This window comes from Acartia tonsa, chromosome 2 (genome assembly GCF_053477335.1).
Source record: "Acartia tonsa isolate MP-2025a chromosome 2, ASM5347733v1, whole genome shotgun sequence".
NCBI classification, from domain to species: Eukaryota; Metazoa; Arthropoda; class Copepoda; order Calanoida; family Acartiidae; genus Acartia; species Acartia tonsa.
The window spans coordinates 62,038,207-62,056,425 of NC_137261.1; the positions used below are offsets into that span (position 1 = coordinate 62,038,207).

The window sequence follows — 18,219 nt, forward strand, 5'->3', positions numbered from 1 at the left end:
CATTTTTATTTGATCTACTTAAACAAATTCTTCACTCTCAATTCCTTCTTCCTTCTTTATTTCCTCTTTTATAATTACTTCCACACTCTCAGCCTCTATCTCTATAGATATAGGATCCTCATCAAGAGTTTCTTCTTCTTTTATTTCCATCTTTACATTAGCTTCACCACAATCAACAAAATTGGTAGAAGCAAAAGGTAAAACTGAGTTTTTAAGAGATTCTAACTTCTGGAGATGTTCAGCTGATTTATTATGTATTGAGAGATGTGAACTAGAGATATAATATTTTTGGCATAATTCACAAAAGCACGTCTTCTCTCCTGTATGGAAATTCTTATGAATAGATAAGCCTCTATTTGTATGGAAAGCTTTTAAACATATAACACAAGAGTACGGCTTCTCTCCTGTATGAATCCTCTTATGGACAGTTAACTCTTTATTTGTAAAGAAAGCTTTTTTACATGAATTGCAAGAGTATGGCTTTTCCCTTTTATGGATCCTCTTATGGTCAGTTAAATGACCTTGTTGAGAGTAAGCCTTATCACATGTATCACATTTGAATGGCTTTTCTCCTGTATGAATTCTGATATGTCTTGTTAAATGGCTCTTGTAAGAGAATTCCTTGCAGCAGATATGACACTTGTTCACGATGGATTATTAATTGTTCTTGCACCTGAAATAAATAATACTTATTGTAATACTAGTTTAGATTTAAAGATAATAGTTCCAATTATCTATCATTATGTTTGAAGCATTTAATTTTTATGAATTTAAGATTCATTTAAGATAATTTCTGAACCCGTAGAAAATAGTATTCTATGAAAACTTTCTCCTTATATCAATATCTTAACTAGCATAGCAACTCTATAATCATTACCGTACATCAAAAATTTAAAATATGTTAATTTTTAACAATTCATCTGATTTTTTAATAATAATTCCTAGAACGACGAGGTAGATTGTTGTAAGTAAAGCATTCCTATTATCAAAATGTAAGTTTATTCTTAAAACTCTTTCATCTATTTAAGAAATTTACACACAATTTTGTTAAGACGTATAAATTTGCATTCTGCTTATTAAGTTTTGACTCTCTACAGGTGTTAATGTTTGTATGTCCACCAATCTGAAATTAAATTGCATTACTTTTATAGATGTTTTCAAACTTGTTTTTATAAATAAAAACTAACTTTGCTTAACTCAATTTACTGTTTTTTCTTTATCATTATGTTTCTAATGACTTAAGTTTTATTTTATTTTACATTATGTAGGTCTGAAAATAAATAAATCGATTTATTTGCCATATATTTATCCCAAGATATTAAATGATTGAGAGACAGATCATCATAAAAAAGAGAAATACTGAGTCAGCTAAAAATATCTTAAAATGAAGTGAGTAACTTAGTAATAAAATTAAGATTTATCTTCCCGCAGGAGTTAGTCTTAGATTTTTAAGAAGAGGGAGGTAGGTTGTGCTAAACTTTCGTAAAGATGTTAGTTTTAAGGCTAAATAACAGTATTAGAACGATAATATTCGCTAAATATGTGTATTCCTTTTGAAAAGAACTAAAGACAAAAAGTTAGTAAAGTTAACATAAATTTTACCGATCTACTACTGTTTTTAAGCCTTAAAACTCACACTTTTACGGAATTTTAGCACAACCTATCTCCCCCTTTTTAAGAAGCTCAAAAGATTCCAAATTATCTGATTACGGGAGAAATTATGAAAAACAATTCTGGCACAATTGATGAAAGTAATCGAATTTACCTGATTTATCTTAGCTATTTATTCAAATGAAGACTGGAAGAATTCTACTTTCAACTCATTGTTATCAATTATCTGAAAAAAATGAAAAGGTACAAAAAATGATAAGTTTTTATCTGCAAAATATAAAAAAATATTTTTAACCAAATATTTTTCAATAACCAAAAAAGTAGAAAAATAGTATGTACAGATTTTGTAAAGATAAAGTAAGGGTTGGGAGGGGAAGGAGGAGTTTTACCACTTTCACTTACTCGTAATTATTAGGCTAGGTATTAATGTTTGACAATATAACCTAAAGATTAAGTTTTATCCCAAATAACCTAAAATATAATCTAACACTAATAATGTTATTTAACAATATATAACAATGTTAGACAATATAACATAAAGTAAAGTTTTATCCAAAATAACTTATATTCTCACATTAATATCAAGCCTAATAATCACAGAGTAAGCAAAAGTGGCAAAACTCCCCCCCCTCTAATGACATTTATATTAAATATAATACAATATTTACAAAATTTAGTATTTCACATAAGAAAACCAATTGTTCATCATATTTTAATTTTATGTTCTTTGATATCAAGAGAATCTTTATTTTCAATTTCTTCTTCTATTTCCCGTTTTAGAGTTTCTTCAATATTCACAGCCTCCATGTTGATAGAGAGAGGATCCTCATCAAGAGTTTCTTCTTCTCTTATTTCTAGTTTAATATTAGCTTCACCACAATCAACAAAACTGGTAGAAGCAGAATGTGAAATTGCATTCTTTGTAGATTCTAACTTCTTGAAATGTCCTACTGATTTGATGTGCTGTGACAAGTCTGAACCGGAACAATACAATTTCTTGCATAAACTACAAGAGTAAGGCTTCTCACCAGAGTATATCCTCTTACGGCGGGTTAGGTTACAAATCTTAAGGAAAGCTTTTTTACATGTATCACATGAGTATGGCTTGCGTTCTGTATGGATCTTTTTATGACGAGTTAATAAACTATGTTGTGAGAAAGTTTTTTCACACGTATCACAAGAGTATGGTTTTTCTTCTAAATGTATCATCTTATGACGAGTTAATGAACTATGTTGTGAGAAAGACTTTTCACACGTATCACAAGAGTATGGTTTCTCACCTGTATGAATCCTCATATGTTCAGTTAAATTACTTTTCTGTAAGAAAGCCTTTTCACAGGTAACACAAGAGTATGACTTCTCTTCTGTATGAATTCTGTTGTGTCTTGTTAAGGCTTTATTATCTGAAAATGCCTTTTTACATTTGTCACATTTGAATGGTTTAATACCATGAACTGTCTTGTGTCTGTAAAAACTATCTATCTGTGAGAATGTCATATTACAAATTTCACATTTGAATGGTTTTCCATCTGTCTGATGAGTATTCATGGCCAGGAGAGTTGATTTAATCTTAAAATATTACAAAATCGAATACAATCATTTAGGAGACAAAAATATCTACATTTAGGTAAAGTTTAATTTCAAACTGAAATTAGTCACTTGACACTGTTCAAATCTATAAATAGATCGAATGTTTTTGGATAAAGTTAGAAATAATAAGGAAGACAGTTTTCTGTAACTGCTTGAACTAAATGACTTGTTGCATGTTTAATTTCTCACAAAAATAGGATAATACTGAGAGACAGTGTGATTTTACATGTGTTTTCTCTAGCCTCGCATTACAGAAATTTACATTGTTCCACATTGTTTGTCGGTCATATTTTGAGAAATATCTTCCTTTACATATCCCAAAGTACAATTTAATGCGAGTAGTATCCCCCTAAGTGTCAATCAAAGTAATAATAGTTTAAATCAAAATAGCCTAAAACTATCGCAGAACCCATGGAAAGCTTCCTTAAATTGGAGAACTTGGTTTTGTGCTCAATGAGATCTTATTTATGCTTGAATCCAGTGAAAATGACGCTTTTAAAAGTTAAAAATTTTGTTAATAGACACTTGATTCCTGAGACAATATGATATTCCTTTAATGGACCTCTTGGTCTGCATGGAATTATAACAATCAAATCAAAATGTAATAGGATAAAATAGTAAGGATTCTCTATAAAATAATTTTCTTCAAAATACCTGATTTTTTGTTAGATACAATGTTGGCACCAAAAAAACTCGCACATGTCGTTCAAATCATTTCATTTTTTAGCTATGTCTGAAAAATCATTATTTAATGTGAGAAATATTTAAGATGTAATAATTTCTTATTCAATAGGAGTAGAATCAAGATAGTAAAATAACATGCATTGATAACAAGTTTGATTATTCAGAAATTGTACAAGTGCAAAATAAAATACAAAAACTCATTTAATGAAAAGTAAATAAAATCAGTTTACACAATATCATTAGGTAGTTAAAAATATTTGTGATTTACATTAAATCTACTAAGGTTAAAGATTTTCATAAAGGCATTTAGTGTTGACTATATCCTCCTCATAACTCTTTTCACAAGAAAGAGAATCACGAATTCCTATTTCTTCTATTTCCTGTTTTATAGTTTCTTCCACATTCTCAGCCTCCATGTTGATAGACAGAGGATTCTCATCAACAGTTTCTTCTTCTTTTATCTCTACTTTAACATAAGCTTCACCACAATCAACAAAACTGGTAGAAGCAGATGGTGGAACTGTATTCTTAGTGGATTCTAATTTTTTGAGATGTTTAGCTGATTTATTATGTTTTGAAAATTCTGAATTTGATTTATAATTTTTTTGGCACATATGACAAGAGTATGGCTTCTCTCCTGTATGGATCCTCTTATGTTCGGTTAATAAACTTTGTCGTGAGAAGGCGTTTTCACATATATCACAGGAGTATTGCTTCTCTCCCGTATGGATCCTTTTATGCTTAGTTAAATAACTTTGTTGTGAGAAAGTCTTTTCACATGTATCACAAGAGTATGGCCTCTCACCTGTATGGATTCTTCTGTGGTTTGTTAATCCACTATTGTTTAGAAACGCCATTTCACATGTATCACATTTGAATGGCTTTTCACCTGTATGAATTCTCTTATGATAAACTAACGTATTTTTGTTTGAGAAAGCTTTATCACATGTATCACATGAGTATGGTTTCTCTCCTGTATGACTCCTCTTTTTTTGTACGGAAAGCTTTTTTACACGTATCACAAGAATATGGTTTCTCTCCTGTATGGATCCTCTTATGTGCAGTTAAAACACTTTGTTGTGAAAAAGCCTTTTTACATGTATCACAAGAGTATGGTTTCTCTCCAGTGTGGATCCTCTCATGGACAGTTAACTCACGATTTGTATAAAAAGACTTTTCACATGTATCACAAGAGTATGGCTTCTCACCTGTATGCATTCTCACATGTCTTGTCAAATGGCTCTTTACAGAGAATTCCTTGGAGCAGATATGACACTTGTTCATGATGATAATTGTTCTTGCACCTGGAATAAATAATATTTAATGTAATACTTGTGTAGAACTGAAAATAATAATTTAAAGCCTCATTTTATTATTTTCATTTCTCTCATTATTATATTTCTCTATAATTAAGATGTATCCGTACGTCTGTCACTATAAAGGTAAAGTATCACTAGGTAGGGTGTGTCCGTCACTATGTATGTAAAAGTATTTCAGATGTACTCTATGAAAACTATCTTCTTATTTAGTATATCTCCTCTATATGTAGGGTCTGTCACTATGTAAGTAAAAGTATTCTAAATATGCTGCGATGTTTTATTTAATGTTATGGACAAAATTATCCTTTCACTTGAAAACTAACTTACTTTAATTTTCTGAACTGAGACTATGAGTGGTTTGTTTCTCCTTATGTTGACTTCAGTTTTAAATATTATATTAATTCATTTTATTTTTTTGTCTGAAAATAGACAAAATTAACATTTAATAAGTAGATCTCATTAAATTAAAGAAGGTATACACATTTTTGCATTCAAGAGAAGGACAGAAAAAATGTATAAACAGAAACAGTATCTAAATGATTTAGTTAAAATGTAATTAATATTTTAAAAAGGGGGGGGGGGTTTAATGCAACCATCTCGTAATCCTGTGCAACCTGGGAATTTGTAGGAGGGTTGCATCCGCCCTGCTTCAGCAGGCAGCTCCGATGGACAAGGAACAGGCATGGTTAACGTAGTCTGTGGACAGCATTTTAACTTTGAAATAGAAGAAGAACATCTCAGCTATGCTTTCACAAAACTAAAAAAGAATTTATGTTTTGTAAAAGGATGATATAAAAATTAAAATATAAAATTTTAAAAGAATAGATGATAAAATAAGTTTGTAAAGTATTACACTATGGAATAAACTTGGAGCTTAAAACATAAAATACATATACAATAATAAATTTACCTCTGGGGGTATATTAAGTTGCCTGGGTTGGTAATTTTACTCAAACACACTGCGCTCGTAATGACTAAAAAGGAAAAGAGCATGCAGTTATAAAAAAAAGAATTTTTTTTTAAAAATTAAATATTTTTTCTTTTCTTTTTTATTAAAATTTAACTATCTCTGGGTATTAGAATTTGAATTTTTCTTTATTAAATATTTACCAGAGAAGGGTAAGAAGGCTGCTATGCCAACATAAAATATCAGGTACAGCACAACAAACATCTAAATTGAATAATATGTTTAGGCTAAGATTTTAATGATATAAAATTAATGATAAAAAAAATACATTTTTGTTTGATTATTACCTAATAGGTACACAGTTAACAATTATTTGACCAGCTTTTCAGGTACACAGCTTGTAGTCTAAATATTGATTTCTTTAAGGACACAGTAACAAATTATTAAAAAGTTTATAAATGTTCTTTTAGGTAGGTACTATAGGTAGTTACCTTGATTCTTATGCAACCAAGCACTTCTTGCAATAAGATAGATTAATTTAATGCAGCTACACAATCTTTCATATGGCAGTCACATTCTAAATTAATAACAAAATTTGATAATTGATCAATTGAATTAAAAATTAAGGAATTTTTGTATTACATTTTTTTATAAGAAAGCTTACTTTTCATTTTCCTCCTTGGTCTTGAGCCAGCTATGGAACATGAGGTGGCTACACGGAGTTAAAAATTGAATTATCTTTCTGAAATGGTTTGATAAGTTTTAAAATTTTGCTTAATATTTTTTGTAATTTAAACAGAAAGAAAGAAAATATATAAAATAATTTTACTATAACATCTTCATGGTACAGGCAGGATTACAGGTACAGATGAATAGTTGACCAGGAGGGGTACTCGTTTTCTTTCCTTAACATTGAATTTTTAGGTTTGTGGCTTAGCCAGCACACTCCCGGGCAGAAAAATGAAAACGTCACTCCTCCATCGAAAGCTCCAAGACTAGTATGGGCAATGTCTAGATGTGACAGATTACGGCCATCATCCAAATTCGACCATAATACAATTTTAATTTTATTTATAACAAGTTTATTTTAAAACATTTATCGGCTCATAAAATAACTATGGCATAAAATGATAAAAACTATAATAAAATCTTTAAGTATTTGGTAAAAGCTTATAAAAACAAAACAAACGATTAATATTCACTTTAATTCGAGGCAATATACTATAAAATTTGATAAAAAGCATTTAAACATATTTCAAGTAATTAACTGTTTAATGTTTCACTGTATAGTTGCAACTAAAATATTTGTTTACATACTGCATAATTGAACGCGGCATTCGCGCGTCTACGATCAACGACGACATTCACGTATAATTATTTTACGGGAATTTAATTATTTTCCGGGATTATTATGGAAAAAATAATAATTTTATGGTTTTATTTCGCTATTTTTATCACCAATAGCGTTCGGCTATTTAATTTGTTGTTATTAGAACGAGAACGACTTTTTTTCACTTTTTTAGAAAGCATACTTAGATCCGGCGGATTTTTTTTCCATTTGTATTTATCACTTTATTTTTAAAATTGATATTTGTATTGTTTTTAGCGGATTTGTATGCAAACTTGGTATTTTCCAAATTATTTGAATAATAAAAAAAACGTCGCCCTATTGTTTATTTTTCTTTTCACAAAAATTTCTTTTATGTCAATAAGGAATTATGAAAGACAAAAAACGCGATTTTTGAAAGCCTTATTGTTGTTCAAACTTTTCACAGGGACTTTAATTATACTTGATAAAATATTTTTCAATTTGCTTTGGTAATATTTTTCACAAGATTATTTTTTTCATTTTAACGAACTTTGTAGAGTTTTTTTCCGTATTATAAAACTTTGGGAAAGATAGATATTTTTCAGATAGTTTGGATAAGAAAGATATTTTTCAGATAGGTTTTAGTAATGAACACAAATATATAATGTTTATTTATGCAAATAATGTTTTTACTAATAAAACCTGTGTGTGTGTGCGGGTGATTTGTGACATTTGTCACTGGCTTCCGCACGTGTCCACCACTTCTATGTACTCGATGTTGATGGGTAGGGTCGGCTGGTTGTAGATGAACATCGCATCGGCTCTGGCTGCAGCTTTCTCCAGGATCTCTGTCAGCATTAACTCGTCCTCCGGGAGGATAACAGCTATATGCTTCACGGCTCTCCTGGTTGTTCTTGTGACAGCTTCTGATGAATTTCTGTATGAAACTTCAACTGCTCTGACATGACCATCCTTGGAAGGAAACACTTCAGTGATGATACCAAGCTTGAATGCTCTGTTATTTGCAAACCTTTCTCCTTCAACCTTGGTGAAAATAATGACGTCTCCTATGATTGGCTGTCTGACAGTTGTCCCATGATTCCGGCCTCTTGGTATGTAGTCGGTCAACCGCTGATTATACCATACCTTCCACCAACCATTGTAGACTGCTTCCAACTGCTTCAACATCCGGGTCGGCTTGGAGATGGTGCAGGGTGTCATCAGAATGCGGTTGCTAGCTCGACCGTGCATCAGCCGCGCAGGTGTGATCAGATCAATGCTGTCTAATGACTCCGCCCGTCCGGCTAGACACAGTGGCATGTTGTTTAACTCGCTGCAAACATAAGCAAATGCAGATTCATAGTTTAGGATATCCAGTTTTAATCCATCGAAGGTGATATGAAACAGGCGCTTGATCTCTCCAATACTCCGCTCAACACATCCTTGATAATGATGTGCCCCAGTGGGGGCAACATCATGTTCAACACCAACCTGATATTTGCTGTCAAGAGTTCGTGTGATATCGCCAACACTAATCTCCATTTCCTTGCAGCCGCGCTTCAGCTGGCTGCCAGCATCAATATAGACCTTGTTTGGGACACAGTGTAGATAGCAGAATCTCATAAAAGCTGTCAGGAACGCATCTGTGTTGTACATTGTCATGACGTGTGCAGCAACTGCAGCTGTAGCTGGATCCTTAATTACTAAGCACCAAACTTTGACCTTTGCACGGTGATTGTGTTCGCAATGGGCGTCAAAGGGGCCACAAATGTCAATTTGGCAGTTGTAAAATGGCGGCGCCACAGTCGTCCGGCTTTCATGTATTTTTCCCATTTCTACCTGAACCTTTTTTGCAACTCTTCTCCTACAGGTCATGCACTTCTCACGCACCTCCTTCGCCAAGTCTCTCCCCTTCACAATGTAGGCCATGGTTCTGCTGTACAACAAGGTCTGGTTGACATTTCGGTGGTGTACCTTTTCTTGATGTACATATGTCATGATTGCATATGATATTGGCGAATAACGGTCCAGAATCGGTTTACAGAAGGATACAGGGCTCAGATCAGCAAAGATTTTACCTGGATCATGGATGTCATCACTGTCAACTAATCTGCCTGTATAGTGCAGGATCTTGTCAATTTCTTGTGCTCCCTCAAGGTCCTTGGGCTTACAAAACTGTTTTGCTTCGGCTGTACCCAGACGGAAATAATAATTTTCAGCCGCTGAAATTTCATCTGTTGTCAGACCATCTGTGATCACAGTTACACCAGGTAGATAGTTTGAGATCAACTTGTTACTATTTCTGGCGGCCAACCAGACAACAAATCTACGAAGTATTGCCAGGTATCTGACTGATTTGCGCCAGCCATACTTTACCGGATCAAGGATGTACTTAGAGAACTTGTACCTGGTTGCAATGGTGTCTTCCAAAGCAAGTGCTGTCATAGCTGTCTTGATCTCAGCTTTTGCTGCAGCTGCTTCCTCTCCAGATAACTTGATCTCTTCCACACTTCTTGCCGGCCAGTCTGATTTAGGGAGCCGCATCCATGGCATCCCATTTTGCCAGCTGGAGTTCTCATCAATGTCTGAGGTAGTTGTGCCCGGTCAGGTTCCAGTATCTGCTAAATTGTTGGCGGACTCCACATGTCTCCACTGAGCTTTGTCCGAGAACCTTAACACTTCCACCACATTGTTTCTTACACCAATGCTCATTGGTCTGGTGTCACTGTTCAACCAGAACAGGACAATGGTGCTGTCAGAGAAGAAATACACATTCTCAATCTTGTTTTTAAAATTGTTGATGACTGAACGGCTCAGCGTGGCGCCAAGCACGGCTGCTCGCAGCTCTGCCCTTGGTATGGTCAGTCCAGTCACTATTTTGGATTTTGCTGCAACTAACCTGACCTGAATGGATCCATCAGAGGCGGTATAGCGTGCATGTGCACAGGCAACAGCAAGATCCTTGCTAGCATCAGTGGACACAAGAAGATCAACCTTGCCTGAATTAGCAGCTGCTCGTGGAAATTTGACTTCTGGCAGCTGTTGCATTGTGTTCAGATGGCTTACCCAGGTATCTAAGTAGCTTGCAGGCAATCCATCATCCCAATCAGTTCCAAGTCCAGTAATCACACTATAGTCACGCTTGAATTGAGCTGTGATTGGTGTTGCAAGTCCAATCGGGTCATAATTGGCAGCCATCTTGCTTAAGAGTGTTCTTTTGGTGAAATTCCTCTCCAGTGCAGCTCGTACATCACCTTCCACTGGTTCTGGCCGCTTGCCCCGGCGGGTCTTGCCAAAGTACAACGGTTTTGGTTCCAAGGTTAAGGCATCTTCCTCAGGTAACCATCTGTAGCCTAGCATACCTACTGACTTGCCATCTGCTGAAACAGACTCATCTGGCTTCTCACCTGACAGGACATATGACTTGACTTGCATTTTTGCCAGGCTTAGTGCAAAATTAAGACCTCCAACCTGTACAGCCCTTTCTTCAACAGAATCAGATGACTCAGAGGAATCATCAACATAGGTGTGCTCCTTCAGGACATCAGTGCCAGCCTTGTGTTCAGGAAACTTTGCTTCACAATATTCGGCTACCTGCTGTATTGCTTCTGTTGTCTGATTACCACTGCTCACTACACCATAGATCAACGTCTTCATGACTCTTTCTTCAACCTCCAGGTCAGGATTGCAGTCAGGATACCATAGGTAGCGGTGCCATTTGTAACATTTAGGCGTCAATGCTACATTGTTGTATGCCATCTTGATATCTGTGGCAAAGGCATGTGGTCCTGCACGGAAATTTATAAGCAGGTGGAGCAGCTTTTCAAGACGATTGCTGCCTTTAGCAAGTGTATCGTTCAGCGACTTGCCTGTGCGTGTGCCGCTGCTGGCATCAAAGACGCATCTGGTAGGTGTGCTCAACGACCCTTCCTTGGTTACTGTCCTCCATGGCAGGTAGTAGTAGGTTTCACTTGACTCAACCTCCTTCTTGATATCATCAGGTAGCTCGTCTATCCGGCAGCTGTACCCATTGTCAGCTAGTTTATTGTGACTCTTTAATACCTCCTGTTTTTGCTCTGGCTGTTGACGTAGCTTTCTCATCTGGCTCTGTAGGATTGCCATGGCAATGTGACGGTTCTGGCCTAAATTTTCTTCAGGGTCAATGACAAAGGGTAGGTCTGCTTCAACACGCTGTTGCTCTGGTAGGAATCTCACTGACTGCTGTATTATTTGGTCCTCCCGCTCTTCCTTCAGACTCTGGTGCTCAAGAGTAGCGCCTTTTTTACATATAGGGCAGCCACGGCACTTAACACATCTGTAAGGGGCTTCAGATCCAACATTTTCCAGGTCAAAGTATCTGCGCTCAACTACCTTAGCTTGATAAGCGTCTCCCTTCATATCATCAAAGGGACAGTCATCCTGTCTGTCATCTTCCACTGGGCCTTTCTCAATCATCCATCCATCCAGCATCCTTGTATCCGTAAAAGCCTGATACATTTTAACTTCATTACACAGGTAAGCAAAGGCACCCAGCTGTTGGATAGCAGCACCAGCATGTTGCCATGCTTCATGGGGACCTCCAAGTACACCTCTATGACCATGTTTACTTGCAAACATACTCTTGTAGAGACTTAAACCACTTGGCAGTGTAAACACAAGCTTTGGGAACAACCATGTATACTTGGATCCTAGCAGAATATCTACCTGGCCGCCGCCAACACTTCTAGGGACAGTAGGCAGCTCAGCCTTACCATGGTAGCTGTTTTGAATCTCTCTGTAAGGTTCATCAAGGTCCCATACAGGAAAGGAGGTGGTGACATCATTCATCATCATACCTGTGATGGCAGCTCTTCTGTATTTACCTTCATGTGGCTCTGCAAGCTTGAGATATACCATGACGTCACCATGGTCAAGTCTGATGGTCTGGCCACCAGCAACATTCAGGTAAGTTGGTCCAGGCCTTACCTCTACACCATCCAAATGTTTTGCACCTCTTGTGCTGATACAGGCACTTGAGCAGCCCGAGTCATAGAACAGGAGCAGGGGTGCTCCACTGTCCGCTTCCAACTCTTGCAACATAAAAATTGAGGGGGATTCAACATCAGGGTGAACATCAGGCGGCAGCTGTGCGTCACTATCAGCTTTGAACAGACTCTCTGCATGACTTGCCATGTTGAACAGCAGGTCCCCGTCAGGTAGTGGTTCTCCTACGGCCTTCCTGAAGTTGTCAAGCCGCTTCTTGTTTTCATCAATGTGCAGCGGGCAGCATAGGATGTGTCGCTGTGCTCGGTGGCGGCTGCGTGCACACTTACCAATGTTACAGAAATGATCTGTTCTGCAGTCATTTGCATGTTGGGACCACCACCCATCCATGTCTGCACTGTCAAACCCTGCATCCATGCGCAGGCACCTCATACAGCTCTTGGACATGGTTGCAGCCTTCATCCTTTCCTTGACCCTGGACTTGATATATTTGGGGCACATATACAGATGAGTATGGCTAGCTGAGCAGAGAGTACATTCTCTTGTTGCAGGTCTTGTACCTGGGCCCTTCTGCTCTAATGGCTTGGTGAGGGGCCTTGAGTCTGTACGTGCAGGTGTATTTTTTTCATAACCTTTGTTCTTGTCAGCTGCTAATATCACCTCTTTCTCCTTCTCTTTGTCCGGGCGTCGTCGTTGGCGGTCAGGTGGTGCTGCGGCGGTACGTTTACTCTTGTTGCCGTTGGTGGCATTGTACTCACTGACTTCGAAGGCCTTCAGGTTGATCTCCTCCTCTAAGAAGTCCAGCAGGATACCAAAACATTTGCCACTGTTCTGTATACCAACCTTGTTTGCATTGCAGATGTATCTTTTCAGCAATTCATCTGATTTGGCCTTCACACACATGTCTCTAACTTTTCTGTGCAGATTCAATCTGTAGAGCTCCTCCTCTGCACCCCAGCTAGGATCCATCTCTGCAGCAAACTTCTTCATCTTCAGAAGCACAGCTTGTACTTTGTATAGCCAGTCCAGTTGCTGTGATGGTTCCTTCCATGGCTGGCGTCCAACATCATCCAGCTCATCTAGGAACTTGTTGTAGATGTCAGGTACAGAACCAAATCGGGTCAACAGCTTCTTCCAACAGCTGTCAATAGATGTTTCTTGGCAGCATATAGTCTGAGGTGTACCCTGGAGACATTGATCAATCAATATTTTCAGCCGCTTAGCCTCTGTCAATCCAGGAATACTGCCAATATAAGCTTTGAATTCACGCTGAAATGAGAACATGTCTAAACCAGTGGTTCCATCAAACAGGGGCTTTGTGACACTTTTGGCGCGGTGTTCACTAGTTGAGCAGAGGGCCTTGAAACCAAAGATGATCTGCTGATCCTCTACCTGTGCCTTGGCAGCCTCAAGTTCAGCTTCCAGACTTGTTTGTGCATTGTGCAGCTGTGTAGCTTCATCATCCTTATCCAAGTCAGTTGCATCCTTGATGGCAATCTCCAATTTCTTGATGACATCACAACTGCGGGTTGTTGACTCCTTTAGCCGGTTCATCAGATCTGGCAGCTGGCTGTCAGAGGTCAGGTTGCTGTCTGTGATTGCATACAACTCTGACTCCAAATCAGTAGCTCTTGGGATTAGTGTTGTGACTGCATTTTCAACCCGTCTGTTCTTTGCATTTATCTGGGCATTGTTAAGGCGGGGGGCAGCTGCGGCAGCTGTGTTCTGTGGCTGGTTTTGTGCACCGTTACCTTGCTCATTACGGCGGGTTGCTAGGTGTGCTGTTAATCCAGTTATCATAGTACGAACGCGGTTGTGTGTATCCCTGGCAGCATCATTGCGGGCTTGGACAGTACCATCATTGCCTTCATACACATCAAAGACGGCTCGGGCTGAACGTAGGGTGGCAGCAGCATCATCAAGCTGTTTTAAAATAGCCTCTAGCCTCTCCACAGAGTGTGTACCTGGAGACCCAACAGCTGGCTCGAAGTCTTCAACCATTAGTTTCATCTCCACAACACTTATCTTAGCATCCTGCAGCCGCTGCGCCATCTCTGCAACGTTGTTTGTTTCAGCAGGGTAGAAAACAGATACAGTGTGGGTTTGTGCTGTAGTTGAGTTAGGGTTGTAATCTAAGTCCAACTCTTCTAATAATCGGTGGCAGCTGCGAGTAATTGGTGTTGCACCTGCCTCGTCAATAACTGCGTCCCTGTACGGCGAAAACGGCGTGCTTGGTCCGGTCTCACTGCTTGTTATTGGTTGCTGGGCTGGTAGAATTGGTTCTATACCAGCTAGAGACAGTGACGGCTGCGGCGGTTCCCCGGAAAAGCTTACACGTCTGCCGGGAGATGTTGTGCTGTGTTCGAAGCTACCCCTTATACCTGTGAAGCCAGACCTGGGCCCTGAAGGTGGCTGTACGTCCGTTGACCACCTTTGTGTAGGGGGGGTACAAGGGATACGACTGCCGCCAGTAATTCCAGGCGGGCTGTGCACAACTCTGTTGGTTCGAGGTATTGTATAAGGCGGCGCTGGACGGCGGCGAGGTGGAAGTGTGACAGGCGGACCTAAAGCCTCTACTTCTTTCTGCGTAATTTTCATTGGCTGAATAATCGGGCCTACTCAATACTGGGCCAGTAAACAAGCACCAGTGGCGGGATATTAATTGCGTTGGTCTTACGACAGCCTTCTTAAGTTTATTGGCATGACATTAGCACTGCCGAATAACAAGTGGCACCACCTCTGTTGGGTGGGGCTAACGTATCCGCGGGCGGCGCTTTTATGGCCTGAGTCTGTCTTGCCTCCCGCCGAGGCTAGTCTGTCCTTCTCTGTCAATAATAATACGAGCAATATAATAATATATTTTAATGCAGTGAAAGTTTATGTTTGAGTTGGAAACAGCCGCGAAGCTGAATCCTGCGGCAGAGATCCTCACGGATTTTCTGCGGCTAGGGCTTACCAAACCCTTACTGGCAGCGTTTGGCCTGATGCTTCTCGTCCAGTTGTTTATCTAGGGACGTAGGATCCAATTTTTTGACGTTGTTGAATTCAAGACGTCAGTCTTCAGTTTTGTAGATCCGCAGTCCTTAGTTTTGTGAATGTGCAACCTGGGAATTTGTAGGAGGGTTGCATCCGCCCTGCTTCAGCAGGCAGCTCCGATGGACAAGGAACAGGCATGGTTAACGTAGTCTGTGGACAGCATTTTAACTTTGAAATAGAAGAAGAACATCTCAGCTATGCTTTCACAAAACTAAAAAAGAATTTATGTTTTGTAAAAGGATGATATAAAAATTAAAATATAAAATTTTAAAAGAATAGATGATAAAATAAGTTTGTAAAGTATTACACTATGGAATAAACTTGGAGCTTAAAACATAAAATACATATACAATAATAAATTTACCTCTGGGGGTATATTAAGTTGCCTGGGTTGGTAATTTTACTCAAACACACTGCGCTCGTAATGACTAAAAAGGAAAAGAGCATGCAGTTATAAAAAAAAGAATTTTTTTTTAAAAATTAAATATTTTTTCTTTTCTTTTTTATTAAAATTTAACTATCTCTGGGTATTAGAATTTGAATTTTTCTTTATTAAATATTTACCAGAGAAGGGTAAGAAGGCTGCTATGCCAACATAAAATATCAGGTACAGCACAACAAACATCTAAATTGAATAATATGTTTAGGCTAAGATTTTAATGATATAAAATTAATGATAAAAAAAATACATTTTTGTTTGATTATTACCTAATAGGTACACAGTTAACAATTATTTGACCAGCTTTTCAGGTACACAGCTTGTAGTCTAAATATTGATTTCTTTAAGGACACAGTAACAAATTATTAAAAAGTTTATAAATGTTCTTTTAGGTAGGTACTATAGGTAGTTACCTTGATTCTTATGCAACCAAGCACTTCTTGCAATAAGATAGATTAATTTAATGCAGCTACACAATCTTTCATATGGCAGTCACATTCTAAATTAATAACAAAATTTGATAATTGATCAATTGAATTAAAAATTAAGGAATTTTTGTATTACATTTTTTTATAAGAAAGCTTACTTTTCATTTTCCTCCTTGGTCTTGAGCCAGCTATGGAACATGAGGTGGCTACACGGAGTTAAAAATTGAATTATCTTTCTGAAATGGTTTGATAAGTTTTAAAATTTTGCTTAATATTTTTTGTAATTTAAACAGAAAGAAAGAAAATATATAAAATAATTTTACTATAACATCTTCATGGTACAGGCAGGATTACAGGTACAGATGAATAGTTGACCAGGAGGGGTACTCGTTTTCTTTCCTTAACATTGAATTTTTAGGTTTGTGGCTTAGCCAGCACAAATCCATGTATAAATGGCACTTAGAATTCGAATTTCGATCTAAAATTCTGCATGAGTAATTCTTGGTAGGTCTATTTTCCCTAAATCGAACAAAAAAGTTGAAAAAGTAACGGCTAATGGCTCAGCCGTTTAGCCGTTTTTGGGCTATTTTTAGGGCATATCTGTCATAAATTACGTAGGAATCAACTTTTTGAAACATATGTTTGCTTTAAATCATGTGAAATGATACAAAAACAACATTTTCAGATTTCTAGTACCAGCAACTTCCGGCTAGAACCGTTTGAAAACATTTTGGAGCAGAAAATAGTATTATGTGGAGATAGGTTTCGTGATGATTTGCATTGAAAATAGCCCAAAAAATGGCTAAACTGCTGAGCCGCCAGCTGTTAGCCGTTATTTTTCCAACTTTTTGTTCGATTTAGGGAAAATAGACCTACCAAGGATTACTCATGCAAAATTTTAGATCGAAATTCGAATTTTAAGTGCCATTTATACATTGATTACGAGATGGTTGCATTAACCCCCCCCCCCCCTTTTTTTATCAATTAGTATTCATCAAACTTAGGTTAGGGTATACTTGATTATCAGCCATACTTGATTATATTTGCACCAGTCTGTAAAGAATTTGTTTGTATAAGAAAACAGGAAGTAACAGATAGAACCTAGTTGAAGAGTAGCTTACTACGCTACAAAAACAAAAACCTTCAATTCTAAGTTGTAGAAAACCTCTTTATCATTGATATCTATACTTTGTTTATTTTCTTGTTAAATAATATTCTAAAAATAAAATATTTACATTGGACAGATAATTTTATTTATTGTAGACGGTCGTAGTGTACAAGATGGACATACCGACATATGAACGACCGGCTCACTTAGACTATTTTTAAAAGCAAAGATTTTCTTTAATTAGGGTCAGTCCGTACGTCACAGTTAGCTCTTTTAGTTAATTTAAAAAAGGTTAGAATTGTCCTATAGATTCTAAACTTTGCAGGATGATTCCTGTAGTAGTTAGGTACAATTTAGAAAGGTTAGCAACTCTATAATCAATACCAGAATGTCCGTACGTCCATTTTAAACATGTCGTTTTTTAACTTTTTTAAACAGTATCATCTATTTATGCAGTTTTGCAACAAATTTACTTACAATATTGTTTATACTGATGCATTAATATTCTGCTAATTCAGTTCTGACAATCTACAAGTGTTAATGTTCGTTGTCCTTTATTTCAGAGCTTCGCTTTTATTGATGTTGTCATCCTTGTTAAACTAAAAGAACCATTCTTCTAACCCTACTATACCTAGTCAAAGTTAAAAGTTTTTTGTTAACTTACTTAAACATTGGAACGGATGTACCAACATACGCATGTCAGGATTATAAAATAAGAATAACCTGTGTGTTTTTAAACAAAAATAGTAGAAAACTTCTTTCTTATTGATATCTATACTCTGTGCATTTTTGTATTTGTTCAAAT

At 37.0% G+C, this 18,219-nt stretch overlaps 1 protein-coding gene, 2 long non-coding RNA genes and 1 pseudogene across 8 annotated transcripts; all 4 read right to left on the reverse strand.

Annotated features, from left to right (window-relative positions):
* Positions 1-2,235: 2,235 nt before the first annotated feature.
* On the reverse strand, positions 2,236-5,625 carry LOC145312659 (uncharacterized; annotated as a pseudogene). Its single transcript, XR_013877073.1, has 3 exons — positions 5,532-5,625; positions 4,185-5,189; positions 2,236-3,180 (listed from the first exon to the last, which is right to left on the reverse strand). The product of XR_013877073.1 is annotated as an uncharacterized LOC145312659 (transcript).
* Positions 5,626-5,796: 171 nt separating this feature from the next.
* On the reverse strand, positions 5,797-7,072 carry LOC145312288 (uncharacterized). Of its 3 annotated transcripts, XR_013876985.1 has the most exons (6): positions 6,776-7,072; positions 6,603-6,688; positions 6,459-6,516; positions 6,315-6,375; positions 6,115-6,178; positions 5,797-5,961 (listed from the first exon to the last, which is right to left on the reverse strand). It is a non-coding gene; the product is annotated as an uncharacterized LOC145312288 (long non-coding RNA). The 3 variants fall into 3 exon arrangements; XR_013876984.1 differs by having other exon boundaries at positions 6,603-7,072; XR_013876983.1 differs by having other exon boundaries at positions 6,459-7,072.
* A 1,083-nt stretch (positions 7,073-8,155) lies between these two features.
* Positions 8,156-9,973, reverse strand: LOC145312660 (uncharacterized). The gene has a single exon (XM_080151921.1). It carries the CDS (start codon positions 9,971-9,973, stop codon positions 8,156-8,158), a length of 1,818 nt encoding a protein of 605 aa, XP_080008047.1.
* Positions 9,974-15,195: 5,222 nt separating this feature from the next.
* Positions 15,196-16,746, reverse strand: LOC145312287 (uncharacterized). Of its 3 annotated transcripts, XR_013876982.1 has the most exons (6): positions 16,465-16,746; positions 16,292-16,377; positions 16,148-16,205; positions 16,004-16,064; positions 15,804-15,867; positions 15,196-15,650 (listed from the first exon to the last, which is right to left on the reverse strand). It is a non-coding gene; the product is annotated as an uncharacterized LOC145312287 (long non-coding RNA). The 3 variants fall into 3 exon arrangements; XR_013876981.1 differs by having other exon boundaries at positions 16,292-16,746; XR_013876980.1 differs by having other exon boundaries at positions 16,148-16,746.
* Positions 16,747-18,219: the final 1,473 nt, after the last annotated feature.

Bases quoted from the DNA above. Each gene is read 5' to 3' on its own strand.
- LOC145312660 (XM_080151921.1), bottom strand. From the start codon at position 9,973: ATGCCATGGATGCGGCTCCCTAAATCAGACTGGCCGGCAAGAAGTGTG.